The 21,419-nt window shown below is 36.0% G+C and overlaps 1 protein-coding gene across 20 annotated transcripts in view; it reads right to left on the reverse strand.

The window, feature by feature from the left end:
- MAP2 (microtubule associated protein 2) overlaps window positions 1-21,419 on the reverse strand; it is a 141,124-nt gene that overhangs the window by 68,020 nt on the left and 51,685 nt on the right. For 19 of the 20 annotated variants that reach the window (XM_032859915.1, XM_032859919.1, XM_032859917.1 and 16 more), the window contains one exon: window positions 3,840-4,124. In XM_032859915.1, coding sequence (XP_032715806.1) covers window positions 3,840-4,101 — 262 coding nt within the window. In that variant the 5' untranslated portion in view covers window positions 4,102-4,124. Of the gene's footprint in view, window positions 1-1,015; window positions 1,018-3,839; window positions 4,125-21,419 lie in introns of all 20 variants that reach the window. The other variant, XM_032859916.1, reaches the window with a different exon arrangement.

The raw sequence follows: 21,419 nt of genomic DNA on the forward strand, positions 1-21,419 counted from the left end.
TGAGAGCTGCACTTGTGGGGAGCAGAGCATAATAATAACGTACAGAGAAGTTGAATCACTATGTTGTACACCTGAAACTAAAGTAGCATTGTGTGTCAGCTCTACTTCTGTAAAAAAATAAATAAAAAAAATGATGTTTTTAGTCTCATAATTATCGATTTCCTAAGTGACTAGCTTCTTAATGGCTTCTTGTTTCTTTCTGGGGGCTTTTGTGGTATGGCTTCCAAAAAGGTTACCTTAGTGAATACATGTAAAAAAAATCTTGAAGTAGCAAAAGTTATGCTACAACGGGTGAGCAAATAATTCTATCTACTTTTCTATGGATTAGCTTTAAATTATGAGGAAAGAGATGAAATCTAGAAGAGGAATCCATAAAGAAATAGAATTTAAAATATTATCGCCTTGTAGAATTCCCTTCTATCCCCTTTCCCCAGTCTCAGCATATAGGATCAAAGATGAGCTGCCTATGGGCTTGCATTTGCAAAAATTAAAAATTACTATGGCCCAGGAATGAAGGTGAACATCGAAAAGTGTAGATGAGAGAGGACGGGGTCTGATCTTTGGTTGAAGTAAGTCTGCCTGATGAAGAAGAGGGGAGGGAGATGCAGTAATTGCGTTGCACTTATTATGTGATTTTTCTTTTAGAGATGAGTAAAAATAAACAATCTTGTGGATAAATTTGTTTCTCACAATGAAGAGAGGACTATAGCAAAGTAGGAGAGAAGAAAGATCTTTGGATTCAACAAGTAGTGGCCTGGACACCACAGCATATAGCTGAAGACCTGATGTTACTGGAAAGTGTGCCATGTTAACAGTGCCCTGAGAAGTATCTTTTCTAAGGGAAAAATGCAAAATACTGACATATTACATGTGAATGGTAAAAGAGGAGGCTAATGTATTGCTCCTCTGGTCCTCTTTAAAATAATAACCTCAAAATACAGTGTCAGTTCATGTTAATGAACCCTACCATCAAAGGATAGGATTTTTAAAGACCGTATTTCAGATTTAAGAACACTTCTTACTGGGAATGAAACCATCAATAATAAATATAAACCATCAATAATAAAAGATACTATTATTTTAAACTAAAGTTTGGGGAGAAATCTAATTGCACATTAACTTATCACTGGCACATCCTCTGTAGGTATGAGACAATATTGTACATTTTTCTTCCCCACGGCTTTCCACATTATATGGACTTACTACATGTCTTGTTATATCTGGAGGGAGGTTAATGTAAAATCATACCCTAGTTTGGATTGTACATCTTACTCTGGTAACCCACAGTTGGCTGTTTACAACTTTTGTCACTATGAACATACATAGAGAACTTCCAGAGTTAGAGTCTCAAGAGTAAGATAAGATTCAAGTGAAATATGATGAATTGAGTTCAAAATGAACTCTGAATGATCCTGAACTCATAAATTAAAAGAAACATCTGTTAGGCTCTTTTTAATTTATACTATTTTCTCAAAGAAGCAGGTAAAGACACACTGACCCGGCAAAGCGATTTTTCCGATGTTCTTAAATAATTAAGACTACTGAAAAGAAATAGGGAGTGATGTTGGCTCTTCACCGCTTGACCGAGCACACACAGTGACTTTTTTCTTTAGTGTCGTACAAGCTGCTATCATTATCTGTAAGATTCAACTGGTAAGATAAGACTTTTCAGTAGTGTCACCATTAATCTGAAAAGGACTTTCTTTTTTTCTTTGGCATTCATTCATGCACTCATTCAACATACATTAATTGAGCATTCGAAGTGCAACATTGGGTGTTGTTGGATAGGATGATGAGAAAAATCTTGGCCTATCACATTATCTTGTCTTCCCCACAGTCATTTTGTTCCAGCATGTCCTCATCTCCTCATGCCTCAATTTCTTCAAAACCTTCCTACTTAGTTCTCCTGACACCCGGGTCCCACCTTGTTCAAGCTATATTGCCCTCAGCAGTATAAAGAGTTACCTTGATCAAGAGTGCCCCGTTGTCCATATTGACAGGACCACCACCAGCAATAACAATAAGGGTAATTAATAGATGCTATTCTCTGATCCGTTGACTTTGTACACTTTTACCATCTCATTTAATCCTCATTGTGACCGTGAAAGGCAAAAATAACATTTTTATCTCAGTTGTATCCACAGTTTCTTACTACTAGGCCATATGTGCCCGTCGAGCCCTGCATAGGTTCGCAAATGCTTGAATTAGATTGCACACTCACTCTCCTCTCCTGTTCCACATGAGTTTCTGCAGGATCCTTGCTTCTTATCACGGCAACTGCCAAAAACCTGATTTCACATAGATAAGTCTTAAAAAGGAATGTGGTGTGATCGAATGTTGAAACTGTGAACTATCTTAAGGTCCGGCAGTGTTTAACAGATGCTGAGTATCACTGTGTTTCCCTTTGAGCAATTAAAATACTCTGCCATTGCCCTGTGAGTTTGCTGTGACTTTTCAAGATGCCTCTGTGCACACTTGGGGAAATTTGGTCCTATGTAGAAATGATCCCTTTTCAACGTTGCCTTTCTATACTGCTGGTTTGGTATGGAACACATTGTGTTTCACATATGAATTGTGTGCACAGGTCTTATGTCTGCTCCTGGGTCATCTGCTCTGTGAAGTTCGAAGACATACCCTGGCACAGAAGCTGGCACATCTTACTTATAGAAAAAGCTCAACAGTAGTTTATCGAATGAGGGGATTAAAAAAATTACACTGTGTCTTTATGTAATTGCTTTTCAGTTATCTGAGATGCCCTTAATCATACCCCATTGAAATTTAAATACATTTTTTGAACAAAGTGTACAGTAGAGAAGTGTTGCTGTCTAATTGATAGCATGCAGGAAACCAGGTTTTGAATAAGCAAGAGATGACTGTGAAGGGGGCACAGCCTTTCCTATTACTTGTAGTTTACCTACTCTTTTTGGAGTGGCATGTCCGCGAGTTACTGTGTTCAAACACATTACATTCTGATTACCGAAAAAAGGAAAATAATGGTGACGAATACAGTGTAGGCAAGTGTTTCCTGATGCTGTTAACGTGCTATAATGACCATACCATCAATAATGATATTATCAATGACAGAAGAAAGAGGACTATTGGTAGAAATTATACTTTGAAAGGAAGTACTTAAGAGTAACTCAAATTATGTTCTCTTTCAAGTATCTGTAATATTAGTTCTTACAAAACTCTCTGAGGAAGTATGGAATGGTTCCTATGCATGTGTGTGTGTTTGTTTCCTTTCTTTCACTCTTTTTCTCTCTTTCTTAAAGATTTTATTTTATTTTTTTTAAAGTAATCTCTACACCCAACATGAGGCTTGAACTCACAACTCCAAGACCAAAAGTCTGTATGCTCTACCGACTGAGCCAGCCAGGTACCTCAATCTCTCTCTCTCTCTCTTATTTTTAAAGGCTGGGAGATAGACTCCAAATTGCTTTCTGCCCCCAAAAGTAAATATGCTTCTATTCAGTCAGTCAAATTTAGGTCCAGTATTATTCAAGAGAATCAATAAGTAACTATTTGTGAAATTTTCTTTCAGTGAGTTAAAAAGCTGACAGTTACTAGCAAAACACACATATACTGAGCCATGTGTCTATTAAAACTAATGTGGTAAAAACTAAATAGGGAGAGGGGATGAAGAATACAACTAATTTGGGGGAATGTCGGGCTAGTTCCCAAGATTATTCTCTTCTTTTGGTGTCTATTTCCCCTGACTGACTGGAATTTCAGTCCTATCACTAGTGACAGAGGATCATTGCAGTAAATTAATTCACTTTCAGATGAAACAGACTTCAAAGCATGAAGCCAGCCCTGGGCACAGAGGAACCCTTAGTTACCTGCTGTTTCTCTGTCAGCTGAGGTCAGCTCTCCGTTGATTCCATTCTCTTTGGTATCTGAATAGGTGCTCTGTGACCCATGTTCTCCAAAGGCGCCCTCTTCATCCTCCCTGTATGGGAATCCATTGGCGCTTCTGACAAGTCCTTCCCCTGCCCCTCCTTGGTCCTTAATCTCAGGTGGATGTGGGTGTGCCGATGCCTCTGTTAGTTGAGCGGAGGTCCAGTGAGGCGCCTTTGCTTCATCTTTCCGATCATCTGCCATTCTTCCACGCCCTGCGACCTCTCCTGAGATTGGAATCAGAAAAACAGTCGCCATCACTTTGGGAAAATCTGATCTGATATGATATGACTATTCCTAAGACAGGGAAAACTTATAGCAAACTCAATGGTTAGCTATGGCCAAAAAAACATGCTTAATAATCCACTGTTAATATTAAGCAAATAGTTATTGTTAATACCTTGTTTTTTTTAACAGATCTTTTCTGGCTTATCTATTCCTTTACTATATGACCACCATCACTTTAATTTACTTTAAACTAGTGTTTAGCATTTAAGGAGATATATATCTTTCATTGACATATGTTATTGACTGTACAGTAGAGTTGAAGAATCCTTCAGGATAGGGGAAACAGCAGTATGAAGACATTGAGTAGAAAAAGGTAAGAAAACAAATAGCTAAGGGGAAATGATGAATTAGGGAAGATCACTCCAAGTACTCTTAAAAACACAACTCTCCCCAAACCCTAGAAAAGGCGTTGTCTAATGTAGTAGTCCTTTCCATTTCAAAGGTGTTCAATTCAAACCAGAGGTAGATATGTTTTCCTGAATACTGTATATTAAAAGAGAGTTTTGACTTAATTTTTTAGCAAATTTTCCTAAACCTTATCTACAGATTAAGAGTATATATAGATGTACTAAGATTTTCTCTTAGTATAAATCTTATATAGAGAAAGAATAAAAAATACAGTATTAGGCCCACATCCTACCTTATAATGTTATTTCACAGGTAAGTCAAATCAGATCTGGAGAAGTTGAATCACTGACATATATCAGGTAGCTATAAATTATAGTAAAGTTTGAATAAGTCATGGAATGGGTTTTCTCCACATGTTAAGTGAGTGGTAGATATTGCATAGCCTTCATTTCCACGCTAATGCCACTAGGTTTAGAGATATAGTCAAGAAAAGGTGTTTCATCACTCAGTTCTAGAAAGCTGTTGCCGGCAAGGTAGACTCATGGATGGCCTATTGTCTCCACACTGCCGATAATGACATAGGCAATGACTGTCTCTGAGGGAAACTAAGAACACTTTCCTGTTTTCAAAAACAGTAACAAGTAAAAAACTCCAAAGAAGCAAACAAGATTGTATTAAAATAAATCTACTTTCTGTTACTAAGCTCTGTTTAGAGACATCACAAATAAATTAAGCTACATAGAAAGTAAGTTTTCCTACCAGATTCCTAACAAGTATTTGTCTTTTTTTTTTTAAACTTAATTTCAATGCTTTCTTCAGGTTCTAATTGTAGTTTTCTATTCATTCCAGGAGAGCTGGATGAGTTAACTCATTTAAACTAATTTGACCACAATACTAAACCTCCCCTCAAATTCCTTCCCATAAGGGTTCTCTTTATTGTTCCTAAGAACATATTTTAAAAGGATAGAAGAAGTTTAGTATTTATTTATTTATTTTACTTACTTAATTAATTAATTTATATGATTTCATTTATTTATTTGAGAGCAAGAGAGAGACAGAGAGAGTACAAAGTGAGGGAGAAAAAGCATGAGCATGGGGAGGTACAGAGAGAGAAGCAGACTTCCCATTGAGTAGAGAGCCTGACTCATCCAAAGATGCTGGATCATGACCTGAGCCTAAGGCAGGCACTTAATGCACAAAGCCTTCCAGATGCCCCAGAAGCCTAGCTTTTGAAACATTGATTAAAGGACTTGTGAATAAGCCAAGGAGCATCCTTACATTACTAACAATGTGCAATGAACTGGATCCACAGAAGGGTTTCCTCATCTGTAAAGTGAGGACAACAATGTCCAGTTTATTGTTTGTTATAAAAGGTGAACAGAAAAATATAAAGGGCTCCGCACAGTCCCAGTCATGCTCAATAAATAGTAGTCGTAATCTTTGTTATTGTTATTAGAATGATACTACCAATCAAACCAGAAATCATTATACATAAAATATTTTAAGTAGTTTTCTGGAATTATTACTATAGGAACCAGATGCTGAAAACATGATGAGTACAACCAGAGTTACTTGCAAATGTCTACAGATATTATTTAGAACTGAAAGAATGTTCCAAGGCAGACATGGCAAATGTCTAAGATGCAGAAGCCCAATGGCAGGAGTGTACTCTCAGAATTCAGCACTCCATGTATATATCTGAAAACTCTACTCCATCCTTATAAGGATGATTCTGCAATATTCTAGACTGCGGTCTGCCATTGTCTTCCAGTCAAATATCAAAGGACCTCATCCAGAAGTGTGAGGATTAAATTTTTTTCTGAACTGTTGTGGTACCTTCATAAGTCTAATGGATTGAAGAAATACCTGGATTCCAATTGTGACCTTCGTATTCGAGACGCTGGCTCGGCATCCTTATCTTTACATGCTTTGGTTTCCTTTCCCAAAATAACTCAATTAAAATTTCCATATTCTTACACTGTCCAGTCTATTTTGCATGCTGAATGAATACTTGTAAATAGGAAGATTCCCCAAAAGAAGTATATGCCTCGTTAATACCACTTTAAAAAATTTAATGGGTTTTCATTTTAGAACACTTCAAGATCTACAGAAATACTAAGCAGATACAGTACAAAGAGTTTCTATGCACCCCTGTATACAATTTCCTGTTACTAAAATCTTACCTCTGTATGGTACTTTAGTTATAATTATAAAATATTAACTGAAGTCCCTAGTTTACTGGGATTACCTTAATTTTTGCAATTTCCTTTTTCTGTTAGAATCCCATCCTGCAAACATTAACATTTCTTTTCTTTTCACGTCTCTTTAGTTTTCCCTTGGCTGTGAGAATTTCTCAGATTTTGCTTATTTTTGATGACTTTGAAAAATACTGGTCATGTATAGATAGAATAATTCCTCTATTGAAATGTGTCTGATGTAATTTCATGATTAGTTTTGGGATGCGTTTTGGGGGGAAGATTGTCAGTGCTTACATGTGCAAATAAGCTTGAGAAACGCTGAGTCATAGGGGTGTGTATAACTTGATCTTTCAGAGAGCTTTTGATATGCTACTGGAATTTTGGAATCTCAGGGAGGGCCAGTGATGTCCAAAGCATTCCAACCAATTAGCCATAGAAAACTTTTTCTGATGCCGTGTTTATTAACATGTTCAAAAGGATTTGGGAAATGCTTAGGTTTGGATTTTAGCCTTTGTTTAATGCTGAGAGTATCCTAGCCACAGATCTTCAAAGTAAATAAAATAATATAAACACCCAAACTCCCAGTTTAAGTTGGCAGTTTTTCCCCCAGGGCTCTCTGGAAAAAATCTGTCAGTGACAAAAATTCCTCACCTTGGTCCTAAAAAAACAATGCCTGACTGAGGAAGAGTATCACTTGATTATCATCCACTTAAATGTTAAATGTTAATATTAAATGTTAAATGTTAAAATGTTAAGATACTTTGCTTTCAAGATACCAGGCATTTAAATTGTAAACTCCTTAATGGTAAATGCTTTAGAGTTTTATATTCTTTCTTTTCAATTAATCAATGAAAGGTGATATTTCCAAGAACAAAAAAAAGCTCATTTTGGAAAAAGAAAGAGCTGGGTGGCCATGCTGCTTTAATTAATGTCAGTGGCACAAATACAGTGAATTAATTATCTAAAATGCATCATCTGACTTCCTGATAAGACTATTCAGATAATACATGGTAAAATGCTCGCAGATTAATCAGACATCACTTTCTTATTTGTTGGGTATTAGACATGTACAAAGTCTAACCATCTACTAAGTGACAATATTTGAGGAGATTTTAAACTATAATCAGCATTGCTCTGACAAAACGACTTTGACAGAAAATGTGATTTGGAAAGATTTTCATCTGCTGTACTGAAAAGCTGCTGGAATCAAAGGAGACACTCTTCGGCCACACTCTCTTACAATCACAATGTGGTATTATTAAAATACTACCCACTCATAGTAAATTTCACTTAAATCCCTAATCCATGTTTTGGGGTCATAGATGATCTCCACTCTTCACAGTGGTATTACAACATAGTTACAGGAGATCACAGCGTCTTTTAATTTCTTCCTCCTGATGTATTACGTTTATCTGACGCTCCCCCAAAACTGTGAATATAGTATTAAAGAAGATAAGAAAGCTGAGATAAACTCCAATCCCCTCCAAATCTATAAAAGGAAAGTTGTGAGGTACCAGGAATTGTGATATTCCATTCCTCTCGTATAATGAGAAAGACTCTTCTCTTTCCATATAAAGATCACAGATCCTAACTGCTCCTAACAGCTGAACAGCTGGGGGGGGGGAGGGGAATCTACCACACAATCACCTGGTTTGATTATTAAACTGAAAAGCTGCCTTAATCCTTCCCCCTACCTCCCTTCCAAAAATGTAGTTTGAGAATGTGGGCAAGGGAATTATTAAGTTGAATAGAAACGTACTAAGTCCGAGACATTGATTTCCAATGGGAATCTTACCTGGTAGAGCTAAACGCAAATGCCAGTATTAATGGGGATACAGCTACCTGTAATATGGATTTTTAACAAAGAGATCCAAGAGGTTCAAATTTCTCATTATATCAGTATGAGATACTCGCGTGACTTATCATATCATTGCTCTTAAACGACATATTGCAAGGCCCCAGTATTCATTTCAATTAAGATACACAGTTGGAAAGAAAGTTGGGAAAAAATCTTGTGCCACCAAAAATGTCAGTCATGGACTTGAGTGGTAAGCTTCAATCTTTGCTACCCTTCTTTTTAAAGATTTTATTTATTCATCTTATATGAGAGAGAGAGAGAGTGTGTGGGCAGGGGGAGGAGCAGAGAGGGAGAAGAGAGAATATCAAGCAGCCTCAGTGCAGAGCACAGAGAGCATGTGAAACTTGATCCCCGAACCCAGAAATCACCACCCTAGCTGAAACGAGGAGTTTAACTGACAGAGCCACCCAGATGTCCCCTAACCTTTTTAATACAACCACTTCCTCTTGATATTTGAAAGTTCTCTAAGAACAGATTTATTTCTTCTTTCATCAAAATTCCACCTTTTAAAATTCCAGTTCTTAAAATCCTAGCTTTTTCCCCTCAATAAACCTTAGGTCTATTCTCTCAATCTAATGCTCTTTGGCAAAAGCACACACATTTTCAACTCAGCTGTTGAACCATTGACCATGGCTACACTCCAATTTATTTCTTTAATGACTAATTATTTTTTAAAAATGTAAGATTCATGAGTATTTGGCAATCTGTCATTGACTTTTGATTGTAAGGATAGGAGCCAAATGATATGATTTGGTATTGATTAGATTTCTAACCTGTTGAAGACTCAATGTATATCACCCCATATTAAAACCAGAATGAAAACAGTTTTTCTACAGATTAAGCTCCCAGTTGAAATGGTATATGGATTAATTCCTTATCTATTTATGTAATATTATTCAGTTTTGTTTTGAGGTAGATGTGATGCATAGATGTTTAAGGCTGCTGAGTAAAATAACTACTTTTCCTCATACTGAGTAGAAGGTTTTATTACCTTGAATCAGGAGCCTTATAAGTAGTCAAATCTCTTGGATAATTATAGCTAAGAAATCCCAAGAAAGAGAAGAGATATATAAGTGAAACACTGGAAGGAACAACAAAACAACAACAACAAAAAGGAACAGAAAAAAATTAAATAACTAACTTCATATAAAACATGTCTGTATGACAGAATAGTTCATGGTTTAGGGTAGATATATTCCAATTTTTAATTACTTAATAAATAGAAAAATTTATAACTCATATAACAATTAATATAGATTTTTACAGATACATTTTGTAGCTTTTTGATGGGTGTATCAGGCAGCCCCACTATTATTTATCAGATTTCTAGAATATTGATTGCAGTATCAATAATCAGATTTCTTCTATATTGAGATTCTATTGTATTTAAGTATACCTGCTTTTCAAACTGTCCAGGCCTAAGACTGTAATGCTCTGTTTCAAAACTCTGGGATTTTACTTGAGTCTCTATCCAGATACTTACATGAATTCATATATATCTAAATAGTTATTTTTCTTTTCCTGTGAAAAAAAATTTGGACTTGCCCACAGGCAAACCAAAAGTCTGCTTCTAATTCTGTAAAACCACTCTTGAAAACACACCCTTTTGTGATATGATTGTACCTAGCACAAGGATATACACAATAAACTAATTTATATTGTAATTTAGAATTAAGATATGTATTTTGCCAATTTTTGATATTTCTTAGACAATCAAGTAATCTATCACTTTCCACATCTTCCTTTAATTACTAGGAACTTTAATGCTTAGCTACAGTATTTACCCCATTCTAAGACTTTGGTACTGTGTTCTATTTCTTATTTTATATATAATTTAATTGTAAAACTTATCAAATCTTTTCTGAAATCAGGCAGAATACATGTTATAAATAAACAATAACTGGACCTATTACCTTCTGAAAATTTACTTTAAGGTATCACTTTTTAAAGTAATTATGTATTATAATTTAGTACACAGTAGCTCTCATGTTATCCCTCACATATGTAAAATGAATAAAATACAAAATAAACTTAAATTTTCTTTACACAAAACATGTATAAGATCTTACTTAATATTCTCGATCTTTCAGATAACTACTAGGTCAATAAATTCTCATGAGAAATATGATTTCTTAAAAAAACTAACATTACTGATTTTTAAAAAATTATATTTCTTTCTCTCTCTCCTTTTTAAAAAATATTTTATTTATTTATTTGGGAGAGAGAGAGAGAGACCGCACAAGTGGGTACAAGGGCAGAGAAAGAGGGAGAAACAGACTCCCCACTGATCAAGGAGCCCCACACGGGGCCTGATCCCAGGACCCTGGCATCATGACCTGAGGGGAAGGCAGAGGCTTAACCGACTGAGCCATCCAGGCGCCCCATAAAAATAGTATTTCTCTTTTATATCTCTTCCTTAGAATACTCTTTTAATTACCATTCAAGCAAATGTTGCTAATAAGTGAATTGTAACTTTCAAATGACAAGTGACTTATTATATTGGAGGTGGCGAAAAACCACACTTTTGTTGGTTCTGCCTAATGGTTTAATATGTGCACATTAAAACCAAAGCATTTAAAGACTGTTTTAAAAAGAGTCATTTTCATCTGGACTTCCACTTATCATTGGACTACTGGAATATTGGACTACTGGAATATTGTACATGCAAAAAAAATAGTTTGATTAAACTCTGAAAGTTCTTATACTTTCTGTTCTTTAGAGCAAGTAGCACATAGATATACTTATTCAAGCATATCAAACAAAAGTTCCTGAGCGCATATGCCCTGAGGGCTTGCAGATAGAAGAAAAGAAGGTACAACTGTCACATTTTCTCCACTATTTTAAGGGAACAAATAAAAAGTAAGCAGAACCACCTAGAAGAAAATGTCCCTGACAGTTCTAATGTCTTCCTAAGCTATGGATAAATTTCCTTTCTCAGGGCTAAAGATGCAAAGCAGAGGCACATTGTACTAAAAAAAGACACCATTTTCTGATTTTCTACCTACTTAGTTGGAGGTTTTCATATTTCTCTTTCAAAGTCTCTTCCAAAGTCTGAAAAGGGCCATGCAAAAGTTAGATGCACAGAACTAACACAGATAGTAATATATAAACCAGCCCAAATGCCACTTAGTCTTCAGATGGGTTTCAAATATTTGTTGAATGTTGAATGAATTAATCATCAATCCCCTACCTTGAGATAAAGACATGGAAAAACGTTCTGACAGTTATGGATGTTTGGCGAACACTAGCTCACTGGGTGAGAAGACAATGGTTTTGAATCTAATTTTCAGGCATGGTAGCTTTGGACTCAAGTTCTAACTCCATTGAAGGGCGTGCAAAAAATGACACCAAGTTCAAAGAATAACTAGACCTGAGCAAGACCTAGTATACATAAGAGAGACCATGTGACATGTAGGTTTAGAAATATCTTTAAGATAAACTATTTTGTCTCATTTCAGAAAAAGTACTTAAATCATGAAACTGACACAGTATTCGGCAATCATCTACTCCAATGTGCCTTAAAGTGTTTTCAGCCAATTACCTCTGCTATTGATCTAATAAATTAGAATTTCTGGGACTGGGGATTGGAAATTGGTTTAAGAAGTTCAACAGGTGAGGGCACCTGGGTGGCTCAGTGGGTTAGGCCGCTGCCTTCGGCTCGGGTCATGATCTCAGGTTCCTGGGATCGAGTCCCACATGGGGCTCTCTGCTCAGCAGGGAGCCTGCTTCCTTCTCTCTCTTTCTCTGCCTGCCTCTTTGTCTAGTTGTGATCTCTCTGTCAAATAAATAAATAAATAAATCTTTAAAAAAAAAAAAAAAAAAAGTTCAACAGGTGATTCTGATATACTAAAGTTTGGACCTCATGATTCCAGGAAAGCCTGCTTCACAGGATTTCAGAAAAGAACAGGGAGTGATAGTATTACATACACAATCACCCTGTAGAATAACTGAAGTAGAAGGTTGAAACAATAATCTTTTTTTTTTTAGACTTTACTTATTTATTTATTTGTCAGAGAGAGAGAGAGAGAGAGAGCGCAAAAGCACAAGCAGGGGAGCACAGGCAGAGGGAGAAGGGGGCTCTCCGCTGAGCAGGGATACAAATGCAGAACTCCATCCAGTGTCCTGGGATCATGACCTGAGCTGAAGGCAGCCACTTAACCAGCTAAGCGACCCAGATGTCTCTGAGACAATTATCTTGATAGGTCACAAGGTCATTCTCATAAATAGAGGCTAAAGCTTTCACTTCCTCAGTCTAGTACATTTATGAGGAGGCAATCGGGTCCAATCACAGGACTGACTGCTTTTAGTCAGCTTCCTGGTAATATGCCAGTTTGTTGTTGTGTCTAATCCTACTTGAGGGAGGCAGAAATATCTCAGAAGAATGGTTAAAATTACCCATTGTTTGTGGTAAAATTCACTTTGTATTTTGAAAGCAGTAACTTGTCCTCAGTCAATCTACATCTTTAAACTGTCTTTAGACTATTTATTTTAGATACTCCTTGGCATTCAATAATGGTTTAGGACAAAAGCACATTTGCTTAAAATATCTCAAATCTGGTTATAAATTTTTTTATCCATTGAATCATTTTAGAAATGGATGTAGGTTAATAAACATGTTGTGAACATGTGATACTCTGAAGTAGCAAAGTTCTCAAGGAAGTAATTGAATGTTTTAATATCTAGATAATTTAGATGCATGCTGAAAATGTCATTTAGCAGAGTAGGACTTTCTCTCTCAGGATTCCCATATGACCACAAACCACACTGTTTTTCTTTGGATTACAATATTAAAAAGATCACAAAGCACAGAAATAGTCACTGATTATAGTTATTACTAGGCAACATTAAATACTCTCAAAAATTGGCAAAAGGAGAAACAATGAAAACTTGGAAAATCTAAAGGAAAAATACACTCTGTGCCAGATAGGCATGTCTCCATTTTTATAATGCTCTTGGCACAGATAGTTCTAGAATGTTTTCTATGATATGTTCTGCCCTGTCATCATGTAATGTACCAATTCAATGAAAACACTGGCATTGTAATTTTGTACTGCTACATATCCAAGAATGAACAAAAGAGTAAAACAACTAGTTATATAATACAATTAATAAATACTGTTTCCCTTTTCCATGTAGGCTTATTATGCTTTATACTATTACCATTCATATCAGTATAGCTAAACAGAAACTTTTGTTTTGACCCCTAACGGTATTAGAAATTTATGTAGAATCCACATCTTTGCTTACAAATGCTGAGTTCAAAGCTTAAATAGTTGTTGATGAACTGACTATAACCCTCATCCCTTCTCTTTGTCTTCCATGCAAAACTGAGGGAAAAGGTCTTGGTGGCACGAAAAAGGTCTAAGTTGAGAATCCAGATACTTGTTTCATGTCTTCTCTGTTCTTTTCAGACTTGACTATAAAATACCTGTAAAGAGGATTCATTCTTCATCACACACCATGACTAATAAACAATTTGTATGAAGAGAGTTGATAGCTGCATTATTCTTCATGATATTGAACACCGTACAAAACCCAGCATTAGGTTATTGGTGGAATTACAAAACAGAAATAAAGAATAATCCAACATAAGTTGGAAGTGCTCAATGAACTCTACCCATTATTTATTATTTATGTCTTTTATGTGAACATTTTTAGCAACTGGATCCAGTGTGTGGTTTGTCCCATATGGAAAAACTGAGATGAGAGAGAGTAAATTATTACACCAAGTTAAACCCTGCTAGGGAAATCTGGAATGAAAGCCAAATCCACTAATATCCATATCATTGTTTGCTTCTTCACCAAGAGGTGAGGCTAGTGGAATGGACTGGAACTAGAAAGTCCACCCAGATAACACTGGATAACAATCTAGTTCCACTGATAACAATCTACCATACTGAACTGGTAAGATACTTTCTGTGACCATGGGGTACAACCTCTATTTCATAGCTCTACATTATTTCTGACCCATCTTTCACAGTATATAAAAGGGCTAATGCATACCTTATATACATAATAGAAATAAATACTAATTAAAATGCCCCAAAGCTCTAGCTTTTACTGATGTTATTCAGCTAAGGAGTAGTAGCACTTAGGTACCAAGATACGGTGGAGGAAATAATAGATTTCCAACCAGAAAATTAGGGTTGAATCCTGACTCTCCCACTTACTAGTTTTGTAAACTTAGGGCACTAAACCCAAATGTTAGTTTCAGATGCATGAAACAAACTACAAAGCATTGAACAAATACATTTTGACCCTTATATCAATATTGAACAATATTGACCAATACATCAATCCTTATCTATACAAGGAGAAATTCAATCATAAGAATTGCACTGAAGTTTTCTTTAAATAAGTATGAACTGAAGCATCAGAGAAATTGTAATTTGGATTTTAGACATGTCAGACAAATCTCTTTTGGTTACCAATTCCATGTGTCTATGGAATTATAGACATTCCCAAGGAAAAATTAGGTCTAAGTATTTACTTGCACTACTATGTAGTAAAGATCCTTCAGTTCTGGACATCTAAAAAGGCCCTGACTGGGTAGTCAAGTGGCTATGATCTAAAAACAATGACCAGTCCTTGAGGAAAAGATGCTTCAGAGATTTCTTTATAGGAGGGGAACAGAGCTATAACTTAGATAAACTTGAAGGCTGTTATATATCACAAAATACTATAATTGAAAACAAAAAACCACCAAACAAAAGCCAAAAAGCTGGAGAAGAAAATGGTCAACATGAAAAGAAAATAAATGAAGGGTGGAAAATTGGAAGTGAAGGAGGTAGAGAAGGATATAGGCAAAAATTAATGACTTTATGGTTTTCCATGACAGGAATCTGCTTTTAGCTATTTAAGACAGAAGGAAGGATGAAAACCTGGGGAATTATAAACAAGATATCGTTGATGCTGCTTCCCACTACTTTATCTCATCTATTCAATTCCTTCATATTTTGATGAATAATTCTCCTTCCACAAATGTAAGCCATGTGAGATTTCTTCTAATATGTTTAGACTGAAGTCTTATTCCAAATACAGTAAGTATATGGGCTTACCATAGAACGTCATAGCATTTATCTATATTTCTTTGAACCTAATGCACTCCTTAACAGTAGATGTATTTAAGCAAAAGCCAAACGTCCATCCTATTATGACTATTATAGAATCAATTGTGGTTTTGACTGATGGAACAATGGCATATACAGCTGCTAAAATGCCTTTCAATTCTAAGATGACAAATCTTAATTCATCAAACAAGTAACTGAAAACCTACTCTAAAACATTAATGGAAAGGCTCTATGTAACAAGAAATAGGGAACGGTTGCATTGGGGATAGAAGAAAAATAGATAGCCCTTCTGCTAAAGGATCTCACAGACAAACCAGCAACAAAAATACAGTGTGGGACATGCAGATAAGACAGGAAGTTGTATCCTGGAAAATCAATATGTTGTCCAGATACGAATCTCCCTTTGTCCCTGCCCCAGCTTCCAGGTATTCAGAGAGAGCTGCATTCTCACATTCCCCTAGGAGGGACCACTGGATAACAGGGTTTCTAGGACAAATTCCCTTTTTCTGGCTCCATGATATGTGGTTGGGGCTTTGATGCAGGCTCTGAGGGTGGAGAACCTCTTTCTTGTGGCTTTTGCCCCACTTTTATCCAACAGTGTTTCTGACCTGGAAGGGAACATCACTGTCCCATTTCATAAAGGGAAAATTGAAGTACCAAGGAGCTGGCCTTTGGACATGGTTCTTACAGTTTCCATCTGAGCCACCTCTGGGTCCCAGAGCTCCTGTCGCTCTCTTATCATGCTCCGGCCTAAGATAGGGTCAGAATGTGTGAACCTCCCCCAGTAAAACGTTTCACAAAGACCATCCCCGAAAAAAAAGGAAGCCGTAGAGGGACATAAACAGCTCCTTCCAGGAGGAAATAAGACCTGAGCTGAGTTTGAAGGACAAGTAGGAGCTAGTCAAAGAAAGGAGGGAAATCTTTATAAGAAGAATGAGCACCGAGGATCACATCTCACAATTTTTTAAGACTTGGCGTAGGCATCATCTTGACATTCTGAAACTCCAGTTTGCACTTTGTGTTGAATGCTCCTCCCTATTTTGTCTGTCTTCTTCAGGAGGCTGTGAGCTCCTGGAGAGAGGGCTGTGTTTAATGCATTTCTGCACCTCTGGCACCTAGTACAGTGCGTGGCACAAAGTAGGCTCAGCAACAAAACAATGTTTACTAAACAAATGAATGAGGAACATGTGTAAAGCCCACAATTGTTCACTATGTTCCAGAAGTGATGTGGGACACGGGGAAAAGAGCCTGACAGGAAGGCAATGGCGGAACTGTCAAAGGAGACATGCTTAGCCTCTTTTTGAAAGGCCATAAAACACCCATGAAAGATGTGAGACAAAGGAATGACATAACCAAGCATATTTTGTAGAATGATTAATCCAACAGTGGTATAAGACATGAACTGGAAGGAGGCTTGAGCGTCTCTTAGAAACGGTCCCTTTAGGAAAGGAGCCTGTAGGCCTCGACTATGCTGGTGTGAATGGGATTCAAATGAGAGGCTGGATTCTGTATTTAAATAATTAAAATAAAAAATTAATTAAAATTAATAATTAAAAGAAAAACATAACCTTTTATTTTAACAAAATGGCTTATAAAGTGTCTCTATTTTCTGTATCATCTGCCTACTTACATCCATTTGTTATAAGATGGGGAATGATAAAAAATATTAGGTTTTATACCATTTTGAAAGAAATTTACCTTCTTTTCTCTCTTTCTTTCTTCCTTTCTTTCTTTCTTTTTTTAAGATTTTATTTATTTATTTGACAGACAGAGATTACAAGTAGGCAGAGAGGCAGGCAGAGAGAGAGGAGGAAGCAGGCTCTCTGAGGAGCAGAGAGCCCAATGTGGGGCTCGATCCCAGGACTCTGGGATCATGACCTGAACTGAAGGCAGAGGCTTTAACCCACTGAGCCATCCAGGCGCCCTCCTTTCTTTCTTTCAAAAATATTTTATTTATTTATTTGACAGAGAAAGAAAGTGAGAGAACATAAGCAGGGAGAATGGCAGAGGGAGAGGGAGAAGCAGGCTCCCAACTGAGCAGGGAGCCTGATGTGGGGTTCAATCCCAGGACCCTGAGATCATGACCTGAGCCAAAGGCAGATGCTGACTGCGCCACCCAGGCTCCCCTACCTTATTTTCTTGATTTCAGTTTATTGTCCCTTCAGCTAATACCTCTGTAGAGCTCTTTTTCATTGAACTATATAGTGTTAGAGAATGTTTTACTTAATTTTTGATGTGCAATATAAGACAGAATTACTATTATTATTGCTTTTTTTGGAGATATTACAGCAGGTTACAGAGACACACAAGTCTGGTCAGGTCTGCATTCATCTGATCAGATATTTAAACAAAAAAAAAGAACAATATTGAGAAAAAGTCAGAGCCCACATGACTGAAGAACTAGGTTTTTCCTTGAGAGGCACTGTTTCTAATAAACTACTTTAATGAGTATGTATTGAGCTTTCATCTAATTTTCAGATAGTTATCAATCATCAACTGTTTTACTATGCTTTCTGGTATCTTATTCAATCAACATTTATTGAATATCAGCTTTATACTAGAATCCTGTTGGGCATTTGGGATACAATGGTGATTAAGATATGGATTCTGACCACAAACAGTTCACACTATAATCAGGAAGGCAGATATGGGTGAAAAATGTAGGTTACAAGATAACACAGTAAATGCAGTGAGAGAGGACATAGCAGGTGCTACATGAATATAAACTTTCTGAGTCATATGTATTTAAAAAGAAAAAAAATGGAAGAAGGCAAAATATTTGCATTACATGCATTTTAAAATATGTTGACCATCTATATTCATGGAGAGCCCCACATCTAGTTAATATTAATTTTTGTCTAGAGAAAAGTAAACTATGAGTCACATAAGACTAAAGTATGAGTCATAAACAGCAGATAAATTTCTCCTTTCTTTTTTTTTTTTCCTTTCTCTTGGATTTCAAGCAGCCCGTGTGCTATGTCGTGCTATACCACCACTGCTTGTGATGGTGACTCAGGGGAACTATAAGTTGAAAATAGCTTGTTCACCATCATTTGAATTGGGCATCATTTGGAATTCCCTCATAACTCAAGTCTGATCCAATTGTCTTCGTATACTGTTTGACTTCTTTCTCTGAGCAGACCTATCTTTGTGTACCCTGGAGTGAACTCAAGAAATCGGCTCAATTTTTATGGCTTGTTATTTGTATTCTGTCAAACTTCTGGAGTGATATGATGTGACATAAATTTGTTAAATCCTCTAGGACTGAAATGTATGTAATTTGTCTATGTTTATGAGAAGGTAAAAAATGGAGATGGAAAAAATATTCAAGTCAACAAATATCCACAATGATAAATCTTTCTAAAAAGACAATATATTCCAGTCTTATATGTGAAGGTCTTAATGTAGCCACAGATGTGGCAATATTATATGGTGGGCCCGTACATAAAACATTTGGATATAAAAATTGACTTATCATAGCAAATCGGGCATACAGCAAACTTAACATTGGCCAAGAGTAAATAAAAACATGATTAGGAATGTAAAAAATGTTAAATTAATCAAAAAAATAAACACATTTCTGGTAAAGTCAGAAAATTCTTAAAGTATATTAATTTTTAAATATACTCATTGTGCTTACTTTTAATTTAAATCTAATACATTTTTAACATGATAAAGGTTGGGAACTTTATGTTTTTTTAGTGGCAGTTAGAGGAGAGACCTGGGGAAATCTCTGGACAGGTTAGAGGTGTTACTGGTGATAACATCTCTGTAAAAGAAAAGGTCACTATGGACTTCTCACCTTCCTGGGTTTCCAGATGAACTGAGGCAAGAACAGCATGACAGCAGTAAATCTACTTCATTTAGGTAGGTTATGTCTGAGCTTTCCTTTGATACTTTGTAATTTTTAGATTTTTGATATGTAAGTCTAAGAAGTCACCTGAATATTTTTATAAAGTAATGAATAGGAAAATCTGGAGAATCTTCCTGTCTCTGTCAGTGTTAATCTCTAAACTATTTTTTGAAATTCTTTTCAATTTTCTGCTGAAGAGCTTGGGTACCAGAAGTAAATATATAGACTAAGAAGTGACTTCTTAATAATGGGAAAGCATATGGACTATTTCTACATGGTCTTTTAAAAGGCTGTATATAGAGCCTTTGGTTCAAAACAAGGAAAGAAAATCACAAAATCTACTTAAGGTTCTCAAAATGCTTCAGCATTGATAAGTAAAATGAAAAATGTTTTTCTTATGATTTTTGAAAGCCTATAAAGAATACAGTGTATGATTACCAAAGAGAAATGCTTATAAAGAATACAGTGTACGATTACCAAAGAGAAATGTTAGGATATATCATCAGATTAGAGGATGTGGGTATAAGACTTTCAGAGAATGGCGCACAGATCTCCATTTGGCCAAACCAAGTAGTAGCAGACCACTCATCTACACTAAGGGCCAGTTTTATTTATTTATTTATTTATTTATTTATTTATTTATTTTAAAGATTCATTTATTTGATAGAGAGAGAGAGAGAAAAAGGGAGCAGAAGAGGGGTTAAGGGAGAGGGAAAGAAAATCTCAAGCAGACTCCCTCACTGAGCACAGAGCCTGACATAGGACTTGACATTGGCTTGATCTCATTATCCTGAGATTATGACCTGAGCCAAAAGCAAGAGTTGGATGCTTAACCAACTGAGCCACCCAGGTAACCTGAGAGTTTATTCTTTTAATCCCAGATGAGACTTTTGAAAAATGTGTGACAGAAATAGATGGAAAAAGCAATTATTTTTACCCAACAAAGTATGGGATGAAAAGATCTGCTGCTTTGATTTTTTTCAAAATTTCTTATTTTAGTTAAAATAGGAGGTAAATCAAAGAGAGGAAATTCTCCAAATTTAAGTTAGGAATTTCAGAGTTGAGTTATGTAAAAACATGAACTCAAGATGGAATCAAGAAATTGGTTATTAAACAATTATTCTTTAACTTGACATGAGATCCATATTTCCAGTAGACATTTTAGCTGAGAATTTCTAAGTAGCAAGTTTTAATTTCATCTTTTTAGCCTTTTTCTTTGTTTTAACTTAAAAAATAAATTAGAATTAAATGTTACAACTAAAATTATATCCCATGTCTGGCTTTGTAATCTGAGACAAAAAGAAACGAACATTTCAGTTAAACATAAATATTTTCTTGGTAAACTCAGGATAATACAAATTATGAGACAAAGTCACATATCTTTTGAGAAACCATAGACCTGGAATATAAAGAAACCAACATTTCTCAGGAAAAAATAGAAGTATTTTCAGGAATACTTTACAAATAAGACAGAAACTACCTCCCTCATCCTTATCTATAAGAAAATAAAAAGTGAGCCAAATATCTTAAGCATGGTCTGTAAAAGAAAGAAATACAAGATCAGAAAATTTTCTCCTCTGATGGTGAAATTTAATAATATGTATTGAACACCTATTGTGTCACAGGCATGGTACTAGATGCTGAGGATATGCAAATATTATCAAGACTCACTTTTGGGGGTGCTTGGGTAGCTCAATGGGTTAAGCCTCTGCCTTCAGCTCAGGTCATGATCTCAGGGTCCTGGGATCGACCCCGCATCAGGCAGGGAGCCTGCTTCCCACTCTCTTTGCCTGCTTCTCTGCCTACTTGTGATCTCTCTCTCTCTCTGTTAAATAAATAAATAAAATCTTAAAAAAAAAAAAAAGACTCACTTTTGGCCTTCAGGAGCTACTGAGGGAAACTAACAC

This window comes from Lontra canadensis, unplaced genomic scaffold, assembly GCF_010015895.1.
Source record: "Lontra canadensis isolate GAN:19392208 unplaced genomic scaffold, GSC_riverotter_1.0 scaffold18, whole genome shotgun sequence".
Lineage (NCBI taxonomy): Eukaryota > Metazoa > Chordata > Mammalia > Carnivora > Mustelidae > Lontra > Lontra canadensis.